The sequence below is a fragment of the Tiliqua scincoides genome, chromosome 1 (genome assembly GCF_035046505.1).
Source record: "Tiliqua scincoides isolate rTilSci1 chromosome 1, rTilSci1.hap2, whole genome shotgun sequence".
In the NCBI taxonomy this organism is placed as follows: Eukaryota; Metazoa; Chordata; class Lepidosauria; order Squamata; family Scincidae; genus Tiliqua; species Tiliqua scincoides.
In genome coordinates this window covers 43,163,335-43,188,805 of record NC_089821.1, presented here as the reverse complement: position 1 = coordinate 43,188,805, position 25,471 = coordinate 43,163,335, and the positions used below count along the sequence as shown (strand labels likewise).

At 44.4% G+C, this 25,471-nt stretch overlaps 2 protein-coding genes across 3 annotated transcripts in view; both read right to left on the bottom strand.

Moving 5' to 3' along the window:
• QSER1 (glutamine and serine rich 1) overlaps positions 1-2,221 on the bottom strand; it is a 39,929-nt gene extending 37,708 nt beyond the window's left edge. For both annotated transcript variants that reach the window (XM_066638066.1, XM_066638075.1), the window contains exon 1: positions 1,741-2,221. In XM_066638066.1, coding sequence (XP_066494163.1) covers positions 1,741-1,871 — 131 coding nt within the window. In that variant the 5' untranslated portion in view covers positions 1,872-2,221. The remainder of the gene's footprint in view (positions 1-1,740) is intronic.
• Positions 2,222-5,835: 3,614 nt separating this feature from the next.
• PRRG4 (proline rich and Gla domain 4) lies at positions 5,836-18,056 on the bottom strand. Its single transcript, XM_066611773.1, has 5 exons — positions 17,951-18,056; positions 12,204-12,367; positions 10,897-10,945; positions 8,827-8,962; positions 5,836-6,049 (listed from the first exon to the last, which is right to left on the bottom strand). Exons 1-5 carry the CDS (start codon positions 18,054-18,056, stop codon positions 5,836-5,838), a joined length of 669 nt encoding a protein of 222 aa, XP_066467870.1.
• Positions 18,057-25,471: the final 7,415 nt, after the last annotated feature.

Below are 25,471 nucleotides of genomic sequence, written 5' to 3'. Positions count from 1 at the left end.
AGACTATATTTTAACACTTGAAGGATGGCAGAACAACATTGCCACTCTGTCTAAACAAATGTCCAGAAAACATAAAGGATCCCACACAATATTCCACATATTATTCCTACAGCCTCTGGAGGTTGAATACCCCTGGGCAAGTTTCAGCATGAATTGAGTTTTAAGCTGCTGAGCGTAAGCATTTATAATCAAAGTGAATAAAAATCTTTATCCAAAGTAAAACAATTGATGGCACAATAAAATCCAAATGATGCAAGGATGCTGGGAAATGATTTGATGAGCTCAAAACACTCTCTGGTGGTTCAAGATGAGATCACCAAGAGTTAGCAATGCCCATCCCTGGTTGCAAGCATTTGTAGCTTGGCAATTCTGCAGCCTGTAACCTCCAAGGCTCATGGTATTGTCCTTTATACTCCTTCCCTCCTCGAATCCTGCTGTTAACAAATTGAGCCACACCTTCTTTGGGGCTTTACTAAAACACGTTTGCACTCATTATGATACAGACAGATAGAGGAGAATCCTCCCCACCCCCTGACCCTTAAAAAAGAAAAGGCTATATTGTATAGCAGTGATTTTCAATCTTTTTTTGTCTCAAGGCACACTGACAAGGTACTAAAATTGCCAAGGCACACCATCAGTTTTTTGACAATTGACAAGGAACACCATGCTGCTGGTGCGGAGCTCACACCCCCACTGGCCCTATTAACAAATGAGCCTCCCCCAAACTCTAGCAGCACACCTGCAGACCATTTGCCACCAGTGTGCCATGGCACAGCGATTGATTGCTGTATAGCATACTGGGCTTTCTCCAGGTGAGATAAAAGGTAAACATGAACTCTTGAACCCAAACTGCCTGATGAACAAACACCTTGAGAGGAGGAGAAGAAAGTGGCAACTTTCTCCACTCAGTTGAGGGCACCCTTAAAATCCTTCTGCACAGGCAACTGTAAACCCCTGCTAACTGGGTAAGAGGCACTTTTTCCAAGTGGGTGCTCCTCTTTTACTTAGCAGAGGGAGAGTAAATGGCCCTCACCCCCAGCAGTGTCTTTTCTGGTGGCTCCAATGTTTCTCAAGGTTTGACCTCCATCATACCACAGCAAGTAGTGCTTGCTCACACCACCTCGTACCACCACCACCTGGCACCACCACCTCACCTACCACCTGGTGGTACCAGTAGCATTGGTGGTGGAACTACCACTGGTTGAGAAGTACTGCTTCAAGCCTCATCTCTATGGCAGGGGTGCAGCAAGCCAATGCCCCACAGCCCAATCCTGTGCACACTTTCCTGGGAGTAAGCCCCACTGCCATTAATGGGACTTGCTTCTGAGGAGACATGCATAGGATTGGGCTGCCAAGCATGGAACACGTGTGTGCCTCTGAACGTGTGGCGTGGCTTGGAGTTACAGGGCGGCAGCCAGCCCTGCTCCACGCATCAGAACCCCCTTTGTAACCCTCATTTCCAGAGCTGCCCCCCAAACCACCCTCTACCGCGGGGTAACGGGGCTGGCTGGGGCCGAGCGCTCCCCTACTGGCGGCCCAGCTCCAGGAACGCGGCTCCGTCCTCCTGCCGCCCTCAAGAGCTCCCCTTCTTGGCCCGCGCAGCGCCCCGGGCAGGGGGAGCCGCCCCCACCGCCACCCCCAGTGCCGGAGGGAGGACGGAGGCCGCGCGCGATCCCCGGCCTTTCCTGACGCAGCCCCCCGAGCAAGCGGGTCGGCGGCGGGAGGGCGGACCCTCCTTACCTGGGCTTGAGGCTGCTGGCGCCCCGGTCGTAGGCCCAGGCGGTGGCCGGCTGGGAGGACGCGGCGGCGGCGGCGACTGGAGCCAGCGGGTCGGGGAAGCCGGGGGCCGGCGGGTAGTTCCTGTCCATCATCGGAGCGGGAGAGGGGCCCGCCGCCGCGGCTCCGCTGAGGGCCTGGCTGGGCCGGGCGTGCGCGGAGGAGGGAGCGGGCGGGCTGGCGGTGGGCGCAGGACCGAGCACTCCCCTCCCGCTCGCTCGCTCGCTCGCACGAGGAGGGCAGCGGCGGCCGCCCCCAGCCCGGTCCTCCCCTCAATTTCCGCTGCGCGGGCGGCCTGGCGAGGGGGGCGCTGCGGCTCTCGGAGGCGGCGGAGGCTGCCCGCAGCCCAGCCCAAGACCCATGTCGGGAGGCTGCCGCCGCGGCTTCCACGGCGCCCCTCCGCCTCCACAGCACCGAAGCCCACGGCTCTCTGCGGGCAGGGAAGGGGCCGCCGCCGCGGTGGCTGCGAAGGACGCGGAGAGCCCGGCAGGCAACGGAGCGGGGAGCAGCCCGGCCGCCACAAGGGGGGCCCTGGGGGGGGGACGTGGAGGCAGCGCGCCTCCTCTCCACGGGATTATAAATTGATACATGTATACGTGTGTGTGTGTGTGTATAATGCATGTATGTGTATACACCCAGCCACACACCCCATTTTAATACAACTTGCAGCCCAATCCTATTCACAGTTTCCTGGGAGTAAGCCCCATTGACTGTAATGGCACTTACTTCTGAGTAGACAGGCAGAGGATTGGGCTGTTCTAATCATATGGAGCCCTGCTTTCATGTTCATAGACAGATAGATAGATAGATAGAGATATATAATCAGCTTTGAGAGACTGGCAGGGAAAGAAAGCAAGGGAGAAAACTTGTAAATTATATATATGTGTGTATGAAAGCAGGGTGGAAATCTTGTAAATTGTGTGTAAATTGTGTGACACACACACACACACAATTTACAAGATTTCCACCATGCTCTCTCTCCTTGCCAGGCACTCAAAGCGGATACACACACACACACAACATTTTAATATAATTTATAATCCTATAGGAGGAGGAGCCCTTGCTTTCATTTTCCAACCCCAAGAGACTGAGGCGATGCTTCTTCCCCAAGAGAGATCCACATTCTGAGCTGGCTGGGCTACTTTCCTCATTCTGTATCTGTGTGTGTGTAGACACACACACATTTTTACATATTTGTATGTATTTTACATATTCATAGTCATTTTACTTATATATACATACAATATATTCAGTCATTATATATGTGACCCTTGGACCAGTCACTTTCAGCTTCACCTACCTCACAGGGTTGTTGTGAGGACAAGAAGGAGGGGAGCAACTGTGTACACCACCCTGAGCTCTTTCGACTAAGGGCGGTATAAAAATGTGAAAAATAAATAATGACTATGAATATATATAGCGTATGTACATATATGTAAAATGACTATGAATATGTAAAATACAAATATGTAATTACATTGAAATCCCAACTCTACTTATTACGTAGCAAGTTGAGGAAAAGGACTTTGGCAAAATTCTGTTTTGTTGGCAGTTGTGTGGTGAAAAACTCTTTTTGGTGAGTGTGCGCTTTATACCTCTGTGTGCACAGGTGAAATGTTTTATGTGCGTGCACAGAAATGTGCAGAGTGGAGAAGCCAGCACAGCTCACACTTTACAACTCTGCTACCAAGACACTAGCATGAGCAGCTTCCCACCCCCTTACCCTTCCCTACCCAGGGTGACCAGATGTCATAACTGCCAAAGAGGACAAGGCACCCCAGGATGTAGGACATCCAAGAAAATGTAGGATATGACAAAATAAAAGCTAAAAACACTCAAATATTATTTCATGTGGTTAGTTTAAACAGTATATTACTTGTTATTAAATTTAAACCTATAATACATATAATTTATTAATTACAAGAAGCCTATGCACTGCCTGCAGGGGCCACTCACAGGGAAAAGGAGGACAGGGAAAAGGAGGACACAAAGCTAAAAAAATAGAACATGTCCAGGAAAAAAGACATCTGGTCACACTGTCCCTACTCAGCTCAGCTCTTCACAATTACCCTTTATTCGTGTATTTGATTTACATCTTGATCTTCATTCAAGAATCTAGGAGAGATACACATGCTTTGTCTTTCCCTATTTTATTCTTACAACAACCCTGTGAGGTAGCCAAGTCATACATCTATTATTTTAAATTATTTATCTAAAAATGTAAAGCAGGGATATGACAAACCATTGTGAAAACATATGCATAATACAGTATAGTCATTAGCTGCTTCACCTTGTCGGTGGTACACAGGAGCAAAACTGAGTTTGTTGCCATGTAATATTATGTGTGAAATGCTCCAAATATTCAACAAACACCTGAAGGGGGAGAAATTGTTCCAGTATTGTAGCACTTGAAGAATGCAGACTGGACAGTACATGCACAGCCAGTGTAATCTCATAAAAAGCTGCTCAATGAGTATTTTCCCTCTCATATGAGAAGGGCAGTGGCAGCCACCAACCAGTTCTTCCAGTTTCCGATGCAAGGGGTAGGAGGGCAGCTTGGAATGAGCGGAGCTGCAACCCACAGCGATGGAGGTGGCGATGTGGGCTGCAAGCAGCCCAGCCTGAGACCCATATTAAATATTTTAGAAGATTCCCTGGGCAGAGCATGCTTGTTTAGAGCAGCAAAAGCAATGAGTCTTGTCAAACTACCTTATAATCGTATAGTCTTCTGTTAATTACTGTTCACTTCATCACATGCATGAAATGAAATCTTCAGGAGGCAATCCCTTTTTTACTCAAATGGGAAGCTACTGTTTGAATCATGGGGCTGGGCTTAGCTTAGTCAACCTCTCCACCATGACCTCTGTAACCTGCACATTCTTTGGAAAGGCATAGCATGTGTATGACGGCACCAGTTTGGTTGATACCCGTCCCTAGTAGAATAATTGGCCAGGACAAAAACAGCAATACCACACAGTGCATTGCTCATTCCTGCCCACTGGTCAAGTCTACCTACTTCACCATGGCTGAGAAGGACTGAGCTAGGTCCTGCTGTTGAATTTAATAAGCCACTTATCCAATTCCATGCATCCAGGGCAAGTAACAGGACTGTATACTTCAGATTACCAGATGCCCGGAACAGGCAGATAGGAGATAAGCTCTGTCTATCATGCCCTCCTTTGAGCTTTCCAGGGACTAATATAATGGGCCTGAGAGACAAAGAAAAGCAAACTGCAACAGAATTTTGACTATAGCATCCTTTGCTGCCAGTAAAATTAAACTAGCAAGAAAAATAAGAAACCTACTAATACAGCAATATGGTTACCAAAGTGTGAAACAGTTAATATGTTGCTAGTTCTTCTGTCCGTCATGGCCAAATATAGTTCATGCTGCCTTACTCCATGCTAGTTTGTGTTTCATCACCAATTTGATTAATTAAAAATGAACAAGTGTAACTGTAAAAATTTAAATAATTCACATTTGTATATGGCTTTTGAGTGTTCAAAGTTCACATATATTATTTTGTCATCTTTACAACCATCCTGTAATTATCATCAATGCAATAATTATAAACAACCCTACATTATTATCCCCTTATTGCAGATGGGCATGTTGAGGCTAAAAGGCAGTGGCTTGCCTTGAGGCCACCTAGTGAGTTCATGGTAGAGATGAGACTTGAACCCAAGGACTTCTTGATTCATAGCTCAGTTTCTTAGCCAGTGTGCTACATCAGCTTTTTTCAGTTTAGATGAAAGTGGAAGTGTGGCATAGCAATTCATTCTTTGGCTCAAAATGCATGGAAGCCAAAGTCACTGCAGTTCTTAGCACCTAAAAAGAAGCTTAACAAAGGAGTCTTTCATCTTTGGGCATCAGAACATTGCAGAAGGATGCCTTTCTTGTTCACCAGACAACTCCACTTCCTCTGAAGCATGCTGAGCAGCCATATCCCTTTCATACTTTGGAAGGTTAACTTGAAGTGACCATAATACCACAGCATTTCAGCTATACAACTTTTTGTCAAGGTTCTCTCTCAATCATTCCAGAAGCCAGGCTTGTTAATTAAGGGCCAGGAAGTGATAAAGATTTCTTGAACGCTTTCAACACTCCTGCAGGGCCTGGATATGGTGGAGGTGGAGAATAACTGTCTCTTAGCGCCACTGCTTGTTCATAGGTTGGCAATCCTGTCTGTTCTGCATGTAGAGAGAGTGGATGCAAGGAAAATTCTTCCTGTCTTCTTAAGATGGAAGAGTTACGTCTCCTACTGCTTCCATGCCTTAAAAAAACACACACAAACACAGAATTACAGTACCTTTTTTTTTTTTTTAACAATATAGCATTTTGAGAGGGTGGTAACTGGCCATTACCACAATAAACCAAAAGCCTGAACCACCCAGTACCTTTCCTGGGAGTATGCAACTTCCACTGGCTAGCACTTTATTTGTGCTTGTCTGTGGCCAAGATGTATCCATTCTTACAGAACAGAAGTAGATGGAATTAGTCTTGTTGACAATATATCCATGTGCTCAGGTAATCTTTTTTAAAAGACTACTGCGAAGTGTTTGTTAGTGTTAGACATGAGGAACACATACATTTTGAAGGAAAATAAAATGCAATGGATAAAAGGCACAAGGAAGTGGTTCTGAAACTGGATACCTCACAAAATGGCACCAGCTGACAGTTTAAAATGTACTCCACCCTCCCCACCCCTGCAGATTGTCTTGGTTGCAGAATCTGAATGCAGTCTGTTCTTAGTTTTGTACTGCTGCTTGATCTTCTAATATTATTTACTGTTTAAAAAAAATTTCTTCTGATGATGAAGGGCCTGCATTGGCCAAAAAGCAGCATATACATTTTGTACATGTACATGTACATGTACATGTACATGTATAATGAAATTGTGTCACCATGTCCCAACCATAAGGTGCTTATGACTCCAGCATGGTCACCTTCCTTGTGGTGAAACTTCCCAATTTCCCCTTATTTTTCACCTAGTTTGGACTGTTCTAGCACTACAGAGACCTCCATTGTGCCTCCAGAATGCCCCACCATCCTAAAGGGGCTACTAAATCATTCAGATGCAGGAGTCATTATCTTTGTTTGTAGTTTTAAAATTTTGTTCTTTTCCAATTGGCTGGTAAACAAAGAACTGGTATTTTAGCCTGTTAAGAATGGAGCCCATCTAATTTCCAAGACAGGGAAATGAAGGAAATCAGGTGACCCCCCCCTCCAATCCCACAGCAGAAAAATGATTAACCATCATAGGTTATATAAAGCAGGATCATACACACATACACATGCTTTTGTGCATTTACCGAGCCCAGAGTTGGAAAGGCAGGAGGTCTGGTCTAGAGGGTAGAGCCTCCATTTGCCTGAAGATAACATCCCCAAGGTCGCCAGTTTGTGGCCACCGGCACCGTGCGACCTTGAAGCAGCTGACAAGCTGAGCCGAGTAATTCCATCTGCTCTGAGTGTGGGAGGATGGAGGCCAGAATGTGAAGCCAGATCAAGAAAGAAACATCTTGAATGTTGTGGTTCTTGAAAGATAGAACCTTCTTTCAATTGTAAAAATCCCTATGGGGATTTAAATCGCCTGCCTATGTAAACCGCCTTGAATAAAGTCTTGAACAAAGACCAAGAAAGGCAGTATATAAATACCTGTATTATTATTATTATTATTTTAACATCCAAAGCTTCAAAAGGGCTTATCCATTCACCTTGCTGCAAGCGTGGGCGCAAGGATCAGCAATACAGTATGAGTCAGTAGCATACAGATTGTACCTACAGTTCTTATTTTAAATTTTCCTTTATCTTTCAGCATACCTGTCAAACTTTCTCAGGGGCTTTCTTCCTTTTACTAGTTGATCAGAGTTTTGTTTTTATTCTTTAAACAAAGAATATTTGTTCTTTGCATTTTTTATTCTTGCATTTTTCTCTTGATAACCTTGATTTGATTAGCCTTTTAATAAGCTTTTTACTGCTTATCTAGTCTCAGTTCACTTGGGAGGGAGCAGGTTGCCACATTTGTCAGGCCATGTTCTGCTACTAGTTGGTTTTAAGGGGACCTTCCTTGGATCCTGGTGATCTCTGTTAACCTGAGAGGGAGAATTTCAAAAGGTGGTCTCCTGTCTGGGTTTCCTAGCTTTGAGCAATAGTAATGAAGACTAGTTCAGCTTCTGAAGTAAATTGGGGGTGCAAATAAAGGGGGCAAAGTAGGCAGCAGGAGGTAGGGTGCCAGCTGTTAACTGTTAAGTGCTCTGTCCATTTTGTTCTCCATCTTACATTCCTGCACAACAATAGCCTGTAGCAACTACATTAGTTGAAGGCAAGAATTGCCCTTTGCCAACAACTTCAGTTAGAGGTACTATAGATGTTAAACAGCAGTTCACCTGCCACAGGAGCACTGTTACTTAGGCTGCAATCCTAACCACACTTTCCTGAGAGTAAGCCCCATTGAACAAAATAGGACTTACTTCTGAGTAGACCTGGTTATTGTGCTCTTAACTGCTCAAAATTCACCAATTTTGTGAGGACAAAATTGTCTGAAGTTCTGGAAAATGCCACAAAAAAGTCCCCATGTGTGATTTTACTTCTCCCCCCCCCACTCTCTCTCTCTCTCTCACACACACACACACACACACACACACACACACACACACACACACACACACACACACACACACACACACACACACGTCTCAAGGTATAGAGACACCATTAATTAAAGCACTAGGGATTATTTTATGCCATCTATGCCTTTATGCCATCTATACCACTGAAATTGTGGTAGTTAAAAAGCATATTTGTTCCAAAGGATGCAACTGCTTAACATATGGATCCATAGATTCCTTGATAAATCAGTTCACTTTTTCTGGGTGCAACATACCTACATATATACAGGTCTTTCAGAACATGCATCCTGGCAGGACATTATAATTTACGGTATTTATTCACTATGTACAGATACCAATAAGTGTTTAGAAGGCAGAAATGACTTGTCAGAACCAAATACATGGAAAATAGAATTGGCAATTCCAAAATTCAGTTCCTTACCCTGATAGTCTTCTTGGTTTACATTTCTTTTGACAGAGATAATATATAAGTATTCCAGCTATTACCAACAGTATTCCAGTTGCAACAAGCCCAGTCAAAAGCCCGATAACATCAATCTTCTGTATTGCTTGTTCACCTGTCAGAAGTCAGAATTATTAAGTGTATTCAAAACCTGGATTGTTTGTTGATCTATTCTGAATTACATTCTTAATCCAGTACTAATTCAAAACATTAGTATCCATTCCAGTTTTTTAAAAAAATGACTTCTTAAAACTGTTTGACTTCTTCAATAAATTAATAAATGCAATGTCTGTTAAACAAATATTGTACTGCAGCAATCTCCCCTAGTCTACTCTGAATACCATGCATGTATGATATATAACAATGGCCTACATTTTACTGAAGAGAGAGATCAGACTACAATAAGAAAATGCACACAATTACAAACAGACTGAGGGCCCAATCCTATCCAACTTTCCAGCACCAGTGTAGATACAATGCAGCCTTGAGATAAGGGAACAAATGATTCCGTACCTTGAGAAGCCCTTTGTGACTGCCCCACCACCATCCAGTAGCAGCGCACGCTCCATAGGCACAACAGCACTGGCATTGGAAAATTGGAAAGGATTGGGCCCTAAGGCTGCAATCCTAACCAACTTTCCAGCACTGACATAAGGACAATGCAACTCTGAGGTAAGGGAACAAACATTCCCTTACTTTGAGGAGGCCTCCGTGAGTGGCCCCCAACTGCAGGATGCAGCACATGCCCCACTGGCACAGCTATGCCAGCTCTGGAAAACTGGTTAGGATTGCACTCTAATCCACATACAAGGATCTCTGTGTACCATATCAGACCAAGATGCCCACAGAGCAAACAGCTCCAGGTAAACAAAGGCTGCAAGTTGAACCACGTTAGAAAAAACAGGCAAAAAGAAAAAGCAGTTGCCCAAAGTTACTAGGTTATGTGCAATTTTTTTCCCCAAGCTTGGGAAATATCGAAAAAACAGAAGTTAACACATTTTTGTTTTGTATGTCTTTTCCTAGCAAGAACAAAGCCACTCATTCCAATTGTCTGGAATTCCCCTAGCCTACAGTGCAAATATCAAAAGCAATAGGATTCACCATGCATGGATGAAAGGTGGCATCTGGGAATCAGTAGTGGAGCCAGGAGAAGTCTTAGCTGTAAGTCCTGCATGGCTCCAAAACTCACCATGTAAGCTGCCCTTCAGCCTTGCACTCAAGGCCATTCAGAGTGAAAGCAAAGCGGAGGTGACTCCTCCACATTGCTTTCGCCCCTGGACAGGCTCCGAGAGAGAGGGAAAAGGGCAGCTTACACGGCTAGTTTCTGAGCCGTGCGGGACTTATAGCTAAGCCCTCCCCTGGCTCAGCTACTGCTGTAGATGCCCTAAACTATATGATTAAACAGCTTCTTTTCCCCTCAAGTCCACTGCAGGAATGCCTTTAGTTCAAAAGTAAAAGGAGGTTCCACTGTGCAACTGGACCACGTAACTTGTTGTTCTATTTACCAGAGATACAAGAAACATACATTGCGTTATTTTATTTGATGTCTTGTGGAATCTAACAGCCCAATCCTATCTGGTGATGGCACGAGAGACGCAGGGCTGCTGGTGCATCACCCACTCCACCCTATGCGCCACCCAAAGAGGCCAGATGATAAGTCGAAATATCACTATCCTCTGCAGCATGGTCCTTCATGAGACTCTTCAGATCTATGCCAGCTCTGAGGAGCCTGATGGTGTGTATGGCTTGGGATGGGGGTTCAGGATCTGGCAGCCGCTGGCTCAACCTCATCCAGCTTTGATCTTTGCCCCTCTGCCAGCAGAACCCTTCTGCTGGCTAGTCTGCACCACTCTGCTGGTGGCATGCAGCAGCTGCCAAAGGGGGGGAGGGGAGCTTCCATGACAGTGGGGCCCTTGCTGCGCCAGTATATCTAGAAGTATACTGGCATTAAACAAGGATAGCATTCAAAAGTGTTTGAATTATCTGCATTCATATCTGCAATACAAAAGCAAAATACATTAAGATCTGATGCAATGTTTATTTTCTTACCCATCTTTGTGCCACGAGCTGTTTTGCTATAGTTATTCCAGAAAGCCATCTAGGACAATAAAAACATACACTTCAGATCAAATCTATAGGAGTATAACAACTAACCCAACTGCTACAAAACTTTAGACAAAAAAAAGTCAAGCAAGAATTTAATGTCTTCTGAAGTTTCAAGAGTTGTATCACTGGACTGAGTTTAGTTAAGGATGTAAGAAGATTTGCCTTTACATTGCATATATGCAACAGGGATCAAATTGTACACTTGTGTGCTGGGTAGAAATGGGTTTTGATTTTAATTAACCTGCTATTTCCACAAGTATTTATAAACAGATCTGAAAAAACCATGTTTTCGCGGTATAACGTGACAAGAGAAAGAAAATAATTCCTTAACCACGTTAGTTAGTAATTATCTTGTACTGCTACTCCTGCAAACTGACATTACCTGTTTGCATTAGTTAACTAATGTTTTCACTATCTCCTTACTGGAATAAATGCTTTCTCATTGAATTCTTTAGCATGCGTACTTGAAAGTAATAGACTAGTCATGTGAGGGCTCAACATGTGCTATTGTTTCCACATGTACGACATCCCGTCCTATGTAGAGTGTGTGTGGGGAATATGACGGTGCAAGTGTCACAGGCATCTACTGGATAGTACTCAGGACATATACAACAAGCAACACAACTATTCCTGCCCATACAATTTTTCTAAATGTTATTTTAAAGCATTATATTTTTGATGCCTTATGAGTATGCTTATACAGCACTAGAACACTCATCCACTACTAGAACCACATATATATGGAAACTTTTCATACAGCATATTATGGAACATTCTACCATATTTTCAAAAAATTTCCTGATGGGAGTGTACTGTCCCCCAACACACTGCCAAACTGATCATGCCAGTTAAGAAAAAGGAAAACGAACAGCTACACAGCTGAGTTCATGGCTATCCCCACAGGGAAATGCTCCAACAATCCATTGGAATTTCAACTCCATTGGGATAAAACACTGGGCTAGTCTTAATCCAGAGCCAGTAGTGCAAGTACAGTAGTGTAGAAAAAAATGAGAATGTGACTTATGTGAATTCTTTTTCTGCATATTTGATGGTTAGCAATCTAGATTATGGGTTCTCTCTGTACAATGGTTTACAAACAACTGAAAAAAGTTGGTCTAGGAGGCACTATCCCTCAAGACCAATAATTTCTGCCCTGCAATAATTCGTTGAACTACAGTAGAACTTCATATCAACAGGGTCTTCAACATTGATGTTTGACATGTCTCCTACACATACCGCCAAGTAATTACCGTTTTTTCTGGATCTCCAAGAACTTCCCTTGCTTCCTCAATAGTGCACTGTTCTTCTAGGCACTCTCTTTCCAGATTACCGGGAATAATCATTTCAAAGTCAAATCTGTTGTAGAGAAGGCGCCGTCCAATGAACAAATTGGCTTCCTCTGCTGAGGTGAACACTGACAAAAATAATTAAAATGCACATTTACATCCAGAAATATAGCTATGGTGTTTTAGAATATATTATACAAATGGGAAAAAAATACATTAAGGGCACACTCCTAACCAGGTCTACTTAGAAGTAAGTCCCATTTTGTTCAATGGAGCTTACTCTCAGGAAAGTGTGGTTAGGATTGCAGCCTAAGGTCTATAATTTGAATTCAAATGTGTTAAATAAACCCAACATGGTAGTCTTGTTTTTGCTTTGCATGGTTGTCGCTACATGAAGGTAGTAATACATACTGGTGGATCAGGTAGCTTCTCAGCAATGATTCACGTCTGCATATTTTTTTACCCACCACCATGCAAATCAGACCCAGAAAACTGTGTATTCTTGACAATGCATACATTATGAAGCTGCAATAATGGGATCATTTTGCATGGCAGATTTTAGTGTAGATTAGCCAGGCCTAGGAACCAGAATCTCTTTACAGCTTGACTACTATTTTATGTTACATTTGCTTTGGTATTTAAATGCGAAAAGTTTCCAAGCTGAAATTTCATTTTCACAGCAATCCAGAGCTAACACATACAAGTCTCTTCAGGGAAATAATGGCGAAGCTGTGAAACAAGTTTTTCCAGGACATTTCCTAAATGGCACATAAGTCACAGGTTTCGTGAACCCTGACACACAGAGATTTGCCCACTATTCCAATTTAAGACCACACTAGTTGCTCTGACTTTGTTGGCTTCAGCTTCACAACAACCCTTGCCAGAAGAGGCTGCTTTCATGTTATTTGACTTCCTTGACTCGACTCAAAAAGAATTCCTCTCAAATCTTGGTTACCTGCATCCCGATCTGGTACTCTATCCCAAATATATCTCAGTACTGCTTGGATCTGATCCTGCTTGTGACGTGCCTGCACCCAATTCCGCGGGCCCAGGCACACTAGATCTAACTGTGGCAAGTCTTGTTTACAGTTCCAACCCTGTAAAAAATTCTGGAGTCTATTCAAACTTCATGGCATGGTTTATGGGACACATTCTCCAGATTAGACAGGAAGCAGCTGATATCAAAAACGGAGAAAAAGTAATACTACCTATGACTTGCATGAGGGTCTGAAACGTGTAATTTTGCAGAGGGTGCACTTAGTAATAAGCTTGTTTACTTTAGATTGTATTCCGACTACATTCACCTTCCTGAACACAATAAGTGGGGAGGAGGGCATACTTAAGAACTGTAGCACAATCAAGAATCTTATTTTGGGATGCTTTTAGAAGATCTATGGGATCGGTTTCTTTACAAAGGACTCAGACAGGTGCCATCCTCCTAGAATTTTCTCACAATTTAACCATGGAAAGGGATGGTTATACTAGTACCCCTGCCATGAATTTAAGTAATAATAAAAGTAAACCTCAAACAATTTTATCAATTAAACAACGTAAATATTGTTCACATAAAATGTATTTTATAGAGAGAGGCTGTAAGTATTGTGAATCAATACTGTACTCACTACACCAGGCTTTAAATTTAACATTGAAAATATGAAAACATCACTGGCATGCTTAAGGCTGCAGTTCTAAGCACACTTAGCTCCACTGAACATAGTGGGACTTCTGAGTACATATGGATAGGACTGGACAGGAGTATGTTTAAATTTAAATCTTTACATTTCCAAATGCTGTAAGATACAATAACTCCAGGAAATATTCTTAAATTAACCCCTTTCCTTATAATTCTAAAGCACCACATACTGCAAATATAAGATATCAGCACATAGGCTGTAATAGCAGAGACTGGGACACTGAATAGAAAAGGCTCCTCATAAGCTTAAGTGCTCTTTAACTTAATGCGATCTCTTTCTAAGACTGCCTCCAATCCTGCTTGATGTAAGAAGACCAATTGATATCAATATCTAATACCACTTTCCCACTAATGATTTGGGGGGGGGGGTGAACATTGAAACTACCAAGATGCTTCCAGATATCATCTCAGTTAACAATTCCAATCAGTGAAGCAAACTATTTGAACCACAAGGTACATAAACCAGGTTCTGATAAATCTCTGAAGACTTGTAATGCACATTCTTCCCATAAAAAATATATAGCTTTTTATGTCTCTAAATTGTGCCTCAACAACAGCAGAAAGTTGTGTGTCTGTGTGCATTCTGTTCAACTGGGAAGCTTACAGTTGGGCAAGAGTTTGAGAAGTACCTGAAAACACCTTCTGAGAGTGCACGTGCATGTCTGTGTGCTTACAATTACATCACTTAGGAGTGTTTCCTTGTAAAGCCACCGCTAAAGACTACAACCACACCTCAAAAGATGCTTCCTTGACACTGTCTAGGAAAAACCCCATACACTGAACTTGTGTTGTTTTTCTGACTATTCATATAAACACCAAGGACAGTGAACTTGATATGAATTGTATACTAGAAAATTTTTTACAGCGCTTACTACAGCATTTCATCATTTAATAACAGAAAGAGGAAAATATCCATAGGAAAAACCTGAGTAGAGATAATATAGTGAGACTAGCAGGTGACAGGAAGCTGAAGAGTCTCATACTGTGAAGGTTTTCCATTCTTAGCAAAAACCTACCTACTTTCCAAATGCAAACAGGATCAGACATACTTTACTGAGACCATTTGGGCTGGAAGCTATTTCCCCATGGCTAGCTTTCCTTAACCACCCATGCAGCTTAACCCATTGCTTCTCATTCTGCTACCTGTGCAAAAGCAATTTGTTCCTTTTCACTTTTGCAAGCCAAGGAGGAAGTGGGATAGCTGTAGAACACCATCAGCAAATGTGAGCATTTCTCTCATAATGACAGGCACTTGGGATTATAAAGAATTCTATCATTTCTTTTTATTTCTAGCCATTTCTGTCCTCAAAGACTCAGGACATCAAGCTACATTATCCCAAGACTTTTTTCTCATGATAATGGGGCACTTCCATCTGCGGATCTGTAGCCAAGAAAAATCTGTACACAAAATCAGTACTGTAATTTTCTTTGAATGTTTGTACATATCAGCACATGACCATGTAGGTCTGGAAGACCCAAAGAGAGCCACCCTCTTTTCTCACCTTTGAATAATGTCTAAGCCACACATGTGGAAGGAGTTTTGTGGAAGTGAACATCTCTGCTACATTCTTGGTACAGGTGCCCTGTGTGACTGCTGAACATATGCTCTGAAGGGATCAGTGGGCCCCTCAGAACAGAGCTGCACAGACGGTTGCAGAATTAAGGGGAGGTCAACAAAAATTGCTCTTCCTCTTTTGCTCAAATGGAAGTGCCTTCTGTTCACAGAAACTTAGAATATAAGCCACTATATACAAATTGCTGAGGAAAACAGGAGGATAAAGTTACATGTGACATTATAAGATCATAAGAACATAAAAACAGCCCCACTGGATCAGGCCATAGGCCCATCTAGTCTAGCTTCCTGTATCTCACAGTGGCCCACCAAATGCCCCAAGGAGCACACCAGATAACAAGAGACCTCATCCTGGTGCCCTCCCTTGCATCTGGCATTCTGACATAACCCATTTCTAAAATTAGGAGGTTGTGCATACACATCATGGCTTGTACCCCGTAATGGATTTTTCCTCCAGAAACTTGTCCAATCCCCTTTTAAAGGCGTCCAGGCCAGTCGCCATCACCACATCCTGTGACAAACAGTTCCACAGACCAACCACACGCTGAGTAAAGAAATCTTTTCTTTTGTCTGTTCTAACTCTCCCAACACTCAATTTTAGTGGATGTCCCCTGGTTCTGGTGTTATGTGAGAGTGTAAAGAGCATCTCCCTATCCACTCTGTCCATCCCCTGCATAATTTTGTAAGTCTCAATCATGTCCCCCCTCAGGCGTCTTTTCTAGGCTGAAGAGGCCCAAACGCCGTAGCCTTTCCTCATAAGGAAGGTGCCCCAGCCCTGTAATCATCTTAGTCGCTTTCTTTTGTACCTTTTCCATTTCCACTATGTCTTTTTTGAGATGCGGCGACCAGAACTGGACACAATACTCCAGGTGTGGCCTTACCATAGATTTGTACAACAGCATTATAATATTAGCCGTTTTGTTCTCAATACCTTTCCTAATGATCCCAAGCATAGAATTGGCCTTCTTCACTGCCGCCGCACATTGGGTCGACACTTTCATCGACCTGTCCACCCCCCCCCAAGATCTCTCTCCTGATCTGTCACAGACAGCTCAGAACCCATCAGCCTAAACCCATTCTAAAGTTTGAACCCATCAGCCTAACCCATTCTAAAGTTTTAGGAAACAGTACTTATAAACAAGCTTCATGATCCAGAACAGAGGTGAGCATCAGGGGGAGTGAAGCTCTTGAATTTAGGTGGGTCTGGAGTATGTCAAGATAAGCAGAAGGTAGTTTGGGAAGGTTGAAAGACGTCTGAGAGCAGACTGTTTGAAACACTTTTAAATGAAAACTGGTGACATCTTCCTGACATTCTTCCATAGTGATTCATTTTTATAAAAGGGATCATCACATGTGTAAAGGTGAGATAATCCAAAATGAAATCCATCCACTGGGAGTTAATGTCATTATAAATAATAATGTAAAGGTTGCAGGGAAACTTCATAGCCACATTTTCTTATAAAAACAAATTCTTACATAAGCTCACCATGAATTTGGTGGTGAAAAAAGAGAAGTAGCTTGAGTCTGAGGGCTGTAAATCGTATTAGGGATACTTGGTATAGCCACCAATGGTGTTGGTGAACTCCCAATACAGCTTGCACTAAGCTGGCACTAAGGCAAATATACCAATATTGCTAGTTGCACATAGTGAACTAGGGGCTATTGTGGTCTACAGTCTCCTGCAAAACAAGTCTGGTAGACAGCAATTGTTCTGGATTTAAACAGCACCTCCCAGACAATGTACCTTTAGCATGTTCAGCTATGACTACCTACTGTTGCAACACACTCTTTTTGATTTCATATCCCATGTTGGTTTTTTCTGGCTAAACCATCTTGTGAAATAGCATCTGGATGACTTTCTCCCTGCATCTTTACAATCAGGTCTACAATTCATAATTTTGTGTCTCTTGACCTTCTGTGCTTCATATTGGAGACAGAATCTCAGTACAAGCTGATAAAACAGAGCCTTTGTTTTCAAGGCATAACTAGCCATGAGGCTGATTGAAGCTGTCACTTCGACTAGTGGGATGGAGGAGAACTTTAAAGGGGTGCCCCACCGCAGCCTGCAACTTCACTCAGCAGTCCAGCCCTCTATTCCCTTGCTGAGAGAGGAATCCTCTTATATTTCCAGCATGATCTGCAGGGCCTGTTAATTGAAATGCAGCCATGTGAGAAGAAGGAGGTTACAGCATGAAAAAGTAAGGATGAAGAGGAGATGGGAAAGAATGCAGGGTCTCTCCACTGCACTCCTCTCTACTCCACTCCAATTCTTGTTCATCCAGCTGTTTGCTTAGGCAAGTACCACCAAAGGAGGTGGTACAGGAAAAAAGGAGGATTACTGAGGGGGGGGGGGGTCATGCTAGCAGAAAACAGTGGATCCATGCCAATTCAGGCAGCAGATCCACATGGACCACCCCTGAGCACAGCACAAAGAAAGAAAGTTACCTTTCTTCATTGCATTCTTTGATTCCTGTAGTTGTCTTGAGTTATGAGGAAAGGCAAATGACGTTAGCAGCAGTTGCAGCAGCAGCAACACATGAAAAAAGAACATAACCTGGTATCTGTAAAGAAATGATTAATAAATGAGTCACTAACAAACTTTAAAATGGTTGTGTTGGGCACAGTCAGCTCAGCCACATGTCCCCACAAGAAATCTGAATACGGTGTCAGAAACAGGCTACAACCCTTTGAAAACCAGTTTAGCATGCACATCATCATGGTTGCATAATAATTACATGAACTGTTGGCAGTCGCTGACACCTAGAATTCTAGTATCAGAGAGAAAGACCTATCCTGCTTAAGAGCCCAATCCTGGGCTTGGTGCACCAGCATGCACTGTTGCAAACGTTTGAGGACCCTACCACTGGAGCCCACCCAGTGGTAGCCCGGCGCCAACCAGCGCTGGGCTACCACCAGCACTCACCTTGTGGTAGGATCCGCAAACATGCCTTATGCGGGGAGGTGGGGAGGAGGTGTTCCAGGGAAGGGGGAGGCAGGTGGAGGGCAGGGGGAGGTGTGCAGGTGGGAGGGAGGGAGGCAGGACTGGTAGAGCTCCACAGGATCCAAAGCCTCTGTGTTGGGCTCGCTGCCCATTGGGCAGCAGCCATTTTCGGTGCCACCACAGTCGCGTATCCCGGGCAGATCAGGATTGGGCTGTAAGTTATTTCTACCCAACGTTGCATATATGCAAAAAGGATCAAATGTGTACACCTGTGGACCAGGGAAAAAGGGGTTAAAGATACAACATCTGTTATGAGCATAAGAAATGCCCTCCTACTGGATCAGGCCAAAGCCCCATCTAGTTTAACGTTTTGTTTCCCATAGTGGTTCACCAGTTGACTCTGGGAAAACCACAAGCAGGAGAGTAAGGCAGACTTCTTGCTTGTTGGCAACTGGTATTCAGAGGCATACTGCCAATGAACCTGGAAGTAGTGCACAGCCATTATGGATGTGTTGATAGGCATGTCCTCCATGACCTTGCCCAATCCAATCTAGGCTTGGTTTGAGATGTGATCATCCCACATCTTGTGGCAACAAATACCACAGATTATGTGCACAAATTATGTGTTGTAAAAAACAAAAACAAACAAAAAAACTTCCTTTTATCTGTCCTAAAGTTCCCACCAATCAGTTTCATTGAATGATTCCTGGTTCTAGCGAGAGAAGGAGAAAAATGGGTGTGCATCAACTCTCTCCAAGCCATGCATAATTTTATGTCTCAAACAAGTCAGTCTCCTTCCCCCCATCTAGAAAGCCCCAAACACCATAGTCTTATTTCACTGAAGATGTTACAGCCCTCTGACTACTTTGGTTGTCCTTTTTTGCACCTTTTTCCAGCTCTACACTATTCTTTTTAAGGGTGTAGCAACCAGAGTTGGGCAGAGAATTCCAACACCACAGATGTATATTGGGACAAGATAATATTAGCAATCTTATTCTCAATTCCTTTCCTACTAACATGAAATTTGCCATTTTCCCTGCTGCTGCACACCAGTTGACATTTTTTATTGAGCTATTCAGCAAGATCTCTTTCCTGGGTTTGTTCCCAACAGATCTCACTATTATATGCGATATATAAATTTGATTTTTTTTTACCCCAACATGCACCACCTTCCACTTATCGACATTGAACTGCACTTCCCATTTAGCTGCTCATTCACCCAGTTCAGAGGAGCCCTTTTAGAGTCTTTCACCATCTGCTTTGGTTTTTACAAACCTGAACAGTTTTGTGTCATCTGAAAATCTGGTAACTCACTCTTAATTTTTGCCTGGCCCACAGGTGTACACATTTGGTCCCTGTTGTGCATATGCAACGTTGGGCAGAAATGGCTTATAACTCCAGATCATTTATGAACAAGTTAAACAGCACTAGTCCCATTACACTGTGAAAATTACCCATTTATTCATATTCTCTGCTTCCTGTTCTTTAATCAGTTACCAAACCAGAAGAGGACCTACCCCATTTCATGCCTGCTTAGTCCATGCAAAAGTCAACTTTGTTCTGTGTGTCTATGCTTGTCTTTGCCTGCGAGCAGTTTCTCACTACAAGTGGAGTCTTGCAAACAAAAATTGTGTAGTTGACAGAAATCCAAACACATGACAAGAAGTATTACCGGTTGCAACATAGGGCTACAGAGAAAGCTGTCTATCACATACCCACTGGTAACAGCAGAAACCAACAGGTGCTAATGAAGAGGATCCTAAGATATCATGTAGGCAAACCCAAGAGTTTTTGTGTACACCTCCTGGGATTTTTTATTCCACTTCCTTCTTTCAAGAACAGACCCTAGGACCATTTTGCACCAAGCTACTGGAAATTCCTATCAAAACCAAATTCCTGATGACGCTTTGAGGTGCTATGTTTGAGAAGAGCCCAATCTAAAGACCTTGGGCTAGTTACACTGTTCTTTCCCTCCTGGCCCAAGTACACAAAAGCGGTTTGCAACAACTCAGAAGGGAAGAAGCCTAGTCCTAGCCTAGTGAAAGGACCATTCTTGAAGACAATTACTTCTGTTTATCCAATGCAAATTTTCACCCTCTCGAGTTTAAGATTAAGAAAACTACATCGAACTGAAAATTCAGGTCTGCTTACATAAGAACATAAGAACAGCCCCACTGGATCAGGCCATAGGCCCATCTAGTCCAGCTTCCTGTATCTCACAGCGGCCCACCAAATGCCCCAAGGAGCACACCAGATAACAAGAGACCTGCATCCTGGTGCGCTCCCTTGCATCTGGCATTCTGACATAACCCATTTCTAAAATCAGGAGGTTGCGCATACACATCATGGCTTGTACCCCGTAATGGATTTTTCCTCCAGAAACTTGTCCAATCCCCTTTTAAAGGCGTCCAGGCCAGTCGCCATCACCACATCCTGTAGCAAAGAGTTCCACAGACCAACCACACGCTGAGTAAAGAAATATTTTCTTTTGTCTGTTCTAACTCTCCCAACACTCAATTTTAGTGGATGTCCCCTGGTTCTGGTGTTATGTGATGATGATGAGGCAGGAGGGAACTCCATTCATTTGACTGTTCAGCCCATGTTCTTGGAGATCCCCTGAACTGAGCCCTTCCCTATAAGAAGAGACAGTAGGACAGAAGACCCAAAGGGACGCTTAATTGGGAAAGGCATTTTAGAGGCACGAGAGCAGGCTGGAGAAACCCAGAGGAGCTGGAGAAACCCAGGGGGATTTGCCTCCCACCCTGCCCCAGCTCTGCAGAACAGCTCTTTGGACCCTCCAGGCGGGATGAACTCTGCGCTCCGAATTCTCCGCTTCCCGCACAGCTTCTCGTTCCCTCTTGCGGACTTACCTGCCTGGCTCGCAGCTCGACTTCCCAAACGATCCGCGCCGCCGCGCTCCAGGTGGCTTTGTGCTGGAGCAGGCGCTCGCCTCCACTTCAGCTCGCAGGGTGGGAGAGGCTGCCAGCCTGCCTGAGTCACATGACCTCCCCATCTCTACCTTTGTAGTCTCCTCCTTGCATTCCAGGCAGGCTCTTGAAAAGAAGATGAATCAGTGAAAGGGGAGGGGGGGGGAACGCATGTTGAAACAGTTCAACCGGCTAAGTAGCATCCTCAACTAACTTCCCACTTCAGGAACGTGAGCTTTAGTTGTTCCTGCCTGAGTTGTTTGACTTTTTTTTTTTTTTAAAGCTATTTGGCATCTTGTAAAAAACCAGGCACAAAAGTTGGAGGACCACTGGAGGAGTGTCCATTACACGTTGGATAGCAAGACTTTCCTATCCACTCTAGTCAAGGGATAGGTTATCTGCTTTGAGGGTTGTAGCAATTTCCCCAGCACTGCTGCCAGGCTGGTGGCAGGCGTCTGGGGCAGGACATCTGCCCCCAAGGAACCATCTCCTTGCCCACACTTGGGGCACCTGTGTCGTCTCTGCACAGGATGACCATTTGTCTTAACCGCAAAGGAGGACGAGGCACCCCAAAATGTAGGACATCCAAGTAAAACTGCAGGATATGACAAAAGAAAAGCTAAAAACAATTGTATATTGATTTCATGTGGTTAATTTAAGCACTATACCACTGATTATTAAATTTAAAACTAAATTACATACAATTTATTAATTACAAGAAGGCTATGTGCAGCCTGCAGGGGCCCACTGACAGGGAAAAGGATCAAGTTCTTTTCCAGGACATTAGGCTAAAAAAAGAGGACATGTCCTGGAAAAAGAGGGTGTCAGGTCACCCTGACTCTGCTGGGGTAGAGGCGTGGATATGCCCTTTGGATCCAGAAAGTGGAACCCTTTCTTGGGAGTTAAGGAGAGTTTTTGAAGCCTTCAAGCCTGTTCTGAGAGGCTGATGTGGATTGCAAGCCACACTAGTGCCAGCTCAATTTCACAGGGCTGGAAGCCAGATTCTCCCAGGCAGTTGTGTCACTAGGATTTGTGTCACCCGGTGTGGGACACACTTTCCATAGGGCTCCATGCATTTTTTCTTTCTGGTTTTTTGGCCATAACTTTTTAAGGAAAGGAGCTATTTCAATTATGTTTCTTGCTTTGCACTCCACTGGACATTCCACATCCAACGGTGTATGGTATGATGGGGTAGCTCCTAATGCCGCGAAGTTAGCGCATCATCCCCAGGGCGCGTCACCCCCCGGTGTGTCACCCGGTGCAGCCCGCACCCCCCGCACCCCCTAGCAATGCCACTGCTCCCAGGGAAGCTAGACTCACAGCAGGGGTGGAGATCTGAAGTGCTGCAATTACTCCCTTCCCACCCATACTCTGAGACCTTTCCCTAAGGCAGCCTGGGAATAAGACTTGACAAGTGAAGAAGGAACATGAACTTGATGTCCTCCCACTGCAGCGTGGGGTGTCACAATGGGTTATTTTTAGATGTTTTGCTAATAATTGTGATGGTTAAGACTACCTGGAAGGAAAGCAGCCCAGGAGACAGATGAGACAGGTTAGAATGCTAATGGTGCATAAGTGGCACTAGTATCCCTGGCATACCAGAGACATGTCTGGGCAATGTCCATCATACCCTAAGCAGGAACTTCCCAAGACCTCCTGATGCCTCAGTGGGCATGCCAAATGCTGCCCCCCACCCCTTGATGTGCTCGCCTCTACTCTTGCCACTCTCCAATGTTCTACCTCAGTTCTCATGTTTCCACTCTGTCCCTCTCTTCCAATCCAGGGAGGAGAAGAAGGAGCAGTAGAGGCAAATAGGTGGTTGGGGATGGGCACCCCTTCTACTACTTCATTACCTGAAGTGAATGGTTCAGTTGGCCTCACAGATGGGCCAGCCCAGACCCTAAACTTCTTCAGCACAAAAGGGGAGGGGAAAAGAGCCTGAATGACTCCAAAGAGGCAATTTTCTCAATAACTCAGTGTCCACTGACCCTACCCACCAAACATGGAATGATGGCCCCATGTTAGTCTGGCAACAGCTCCATATCAATCAGACATGCAAGAAGCCAATCACAGCAGCCAGGGAAAACCAAGTTGGGTGGGTGGGGGAGTGGCAGCAGTTGCAGGTTTAATGAGTGACTGCTGATGGGCTGAGGCCCCCAGACAGTCCCTAGCCAGGAAGCACCAGCAGCAACCATCACCAATGAGTGGCCATTGCTGGGGTGATGCCCCACTGGTAGCCTTGAAAAAGAGTAAGACAGCAGCTGTGGGAACTTCCCAACCGTGGGAAGCTTCCCTCATGACAGCAGCGTAGCCCACACATAACATGCCTGAAAAAGGTTGTTACAGCATCTCTCATTGTAGAAGTTACTGTGGAAAGGGAGCAAAATCAGTGGGCAACCAGGCAATCCAACCCTCAGGCTTCATGTCACCTTATGCTAGTCATGCAAATGTACATTGCCAACAAAATACCTGTTTGATCAAGGGGTGGAAAATAGCTTCCAAAGCAGCTGGTAGAATAAACACACAAAATTTTATTGTGTTTATTTACTCTTCCAGGCAAGATTTCCATCAGCTGAATATAACTCTTTTGTCTGGGAAGGGGATAGATAAACCACAAGTGGGATCTCAACAGCATTCAGGGAAGTCAGGGTCAGCTTATCACCATATTCCACTACATAGACATTCAGGCATGGTACCAGGTGAGGCAGAGTTGAGCCTAGCTAAGGACCCTGTCAAAACGAACATCAGAAGCACCTTTGCATTCCTGGACACCATGTAAACACCTATGGGCTGAGACAAAAAAGGAAGTGAAAATGCTCACAGGGCTCACAGCTCACAGGGCTGGTTGTGAACTGCTCAGCCATAACGGAAACAATACAAAGAGCCTTTCATGAAGCATTTAAAATCTCACACCAGCACAAACTGGCACACCTGACTCGGAGACTGTAGCACAGAACAAATCAGAGGGACCATTGTGTGACACAGTATGCAGCCTGCCCATCTAGGCATATGCCCTTTGTATCATTGCTGGCATTTGCTGTGTAGTAGCTTCAGCATAGCTCTTATTGTGCTATATCTATTCCCCAACTGTCTACATGTATCAGACAGCAGTGAACAGGCAGCTTGTGATTGACGAGAAGCTTCCCCTCCCCATTGCAGCCCAAGGAGTCAGAGAGTGAGGATGCTACAGATCCTGAATCCTGGTAGAAGATAGACACCTCTTCCCAGGGCCTCTGAGAGGAATTTTATCAGGGGGTACAAAGTTTCTTTTGGTTCCCTTCCCAAAGGTGGAGAAGGCAAAAGGGGGGGGGCAGGGGAGCATGGCAACAGCTGGAATAGTCTTTGGAGTCCAGGTGTACTGGACTTAGAGCCCAGGTCTCTGATGCCCATGTGGCATCAGCAGCTTGATAATCTGGAAAACCAAACACACTCTTAAGTCTCTCTAAAATCTTTTAAATATAGGAAATCATTGCAAAAAAATTAGCATCATTGCATTTCTATGCACATGAGCGTTTTGTGCATGCATGCCCACTATGCCCCATAAAGCAGGTGCCCAAGGTGACCTGTTGCTATTCCTGTTGGATGCCAATGCAGAGAAGGCCCTGTCTGCCGGCAAACATCCAGAAAGGGAAAATGATTATGTTATGCCTGGCATTGATTTTGCTACAGTGGATGTTATGATCAGTTGTTGTTATTGTTATTTACTCTACAATTTAACTGTGGATGTCTTAATGCTTCGACTGCTAAGATACTTGTTTTCATGCATCACAATATAAACATGATTTAAAGTGATAGAAGGCTGGCCATAGCCTCTCCCTAGGGTGGGGCTGGCCCATCCATGGGGCCAACTGAAACAGTCGCCTCAGGTAGCAGGTTGGTGAGGAATGCTCATCTCTGCTACTTGCCACCACTGCTCCTCCTCCTCTTTCCAGTCCCTGAGTGGGGGGAGGGAGGGAGGGAGGGAGGGAGAGATGGGGAAAGGGATGGTGGAATGGATGGGGAAAGGGATGGATGGGGAGAGGATGGATGGATGGGGAGAGGGAGGGATAGAGGGATGGATGACCGAGTCATGCCAGGGGCTGAACCACATCCCAGCCC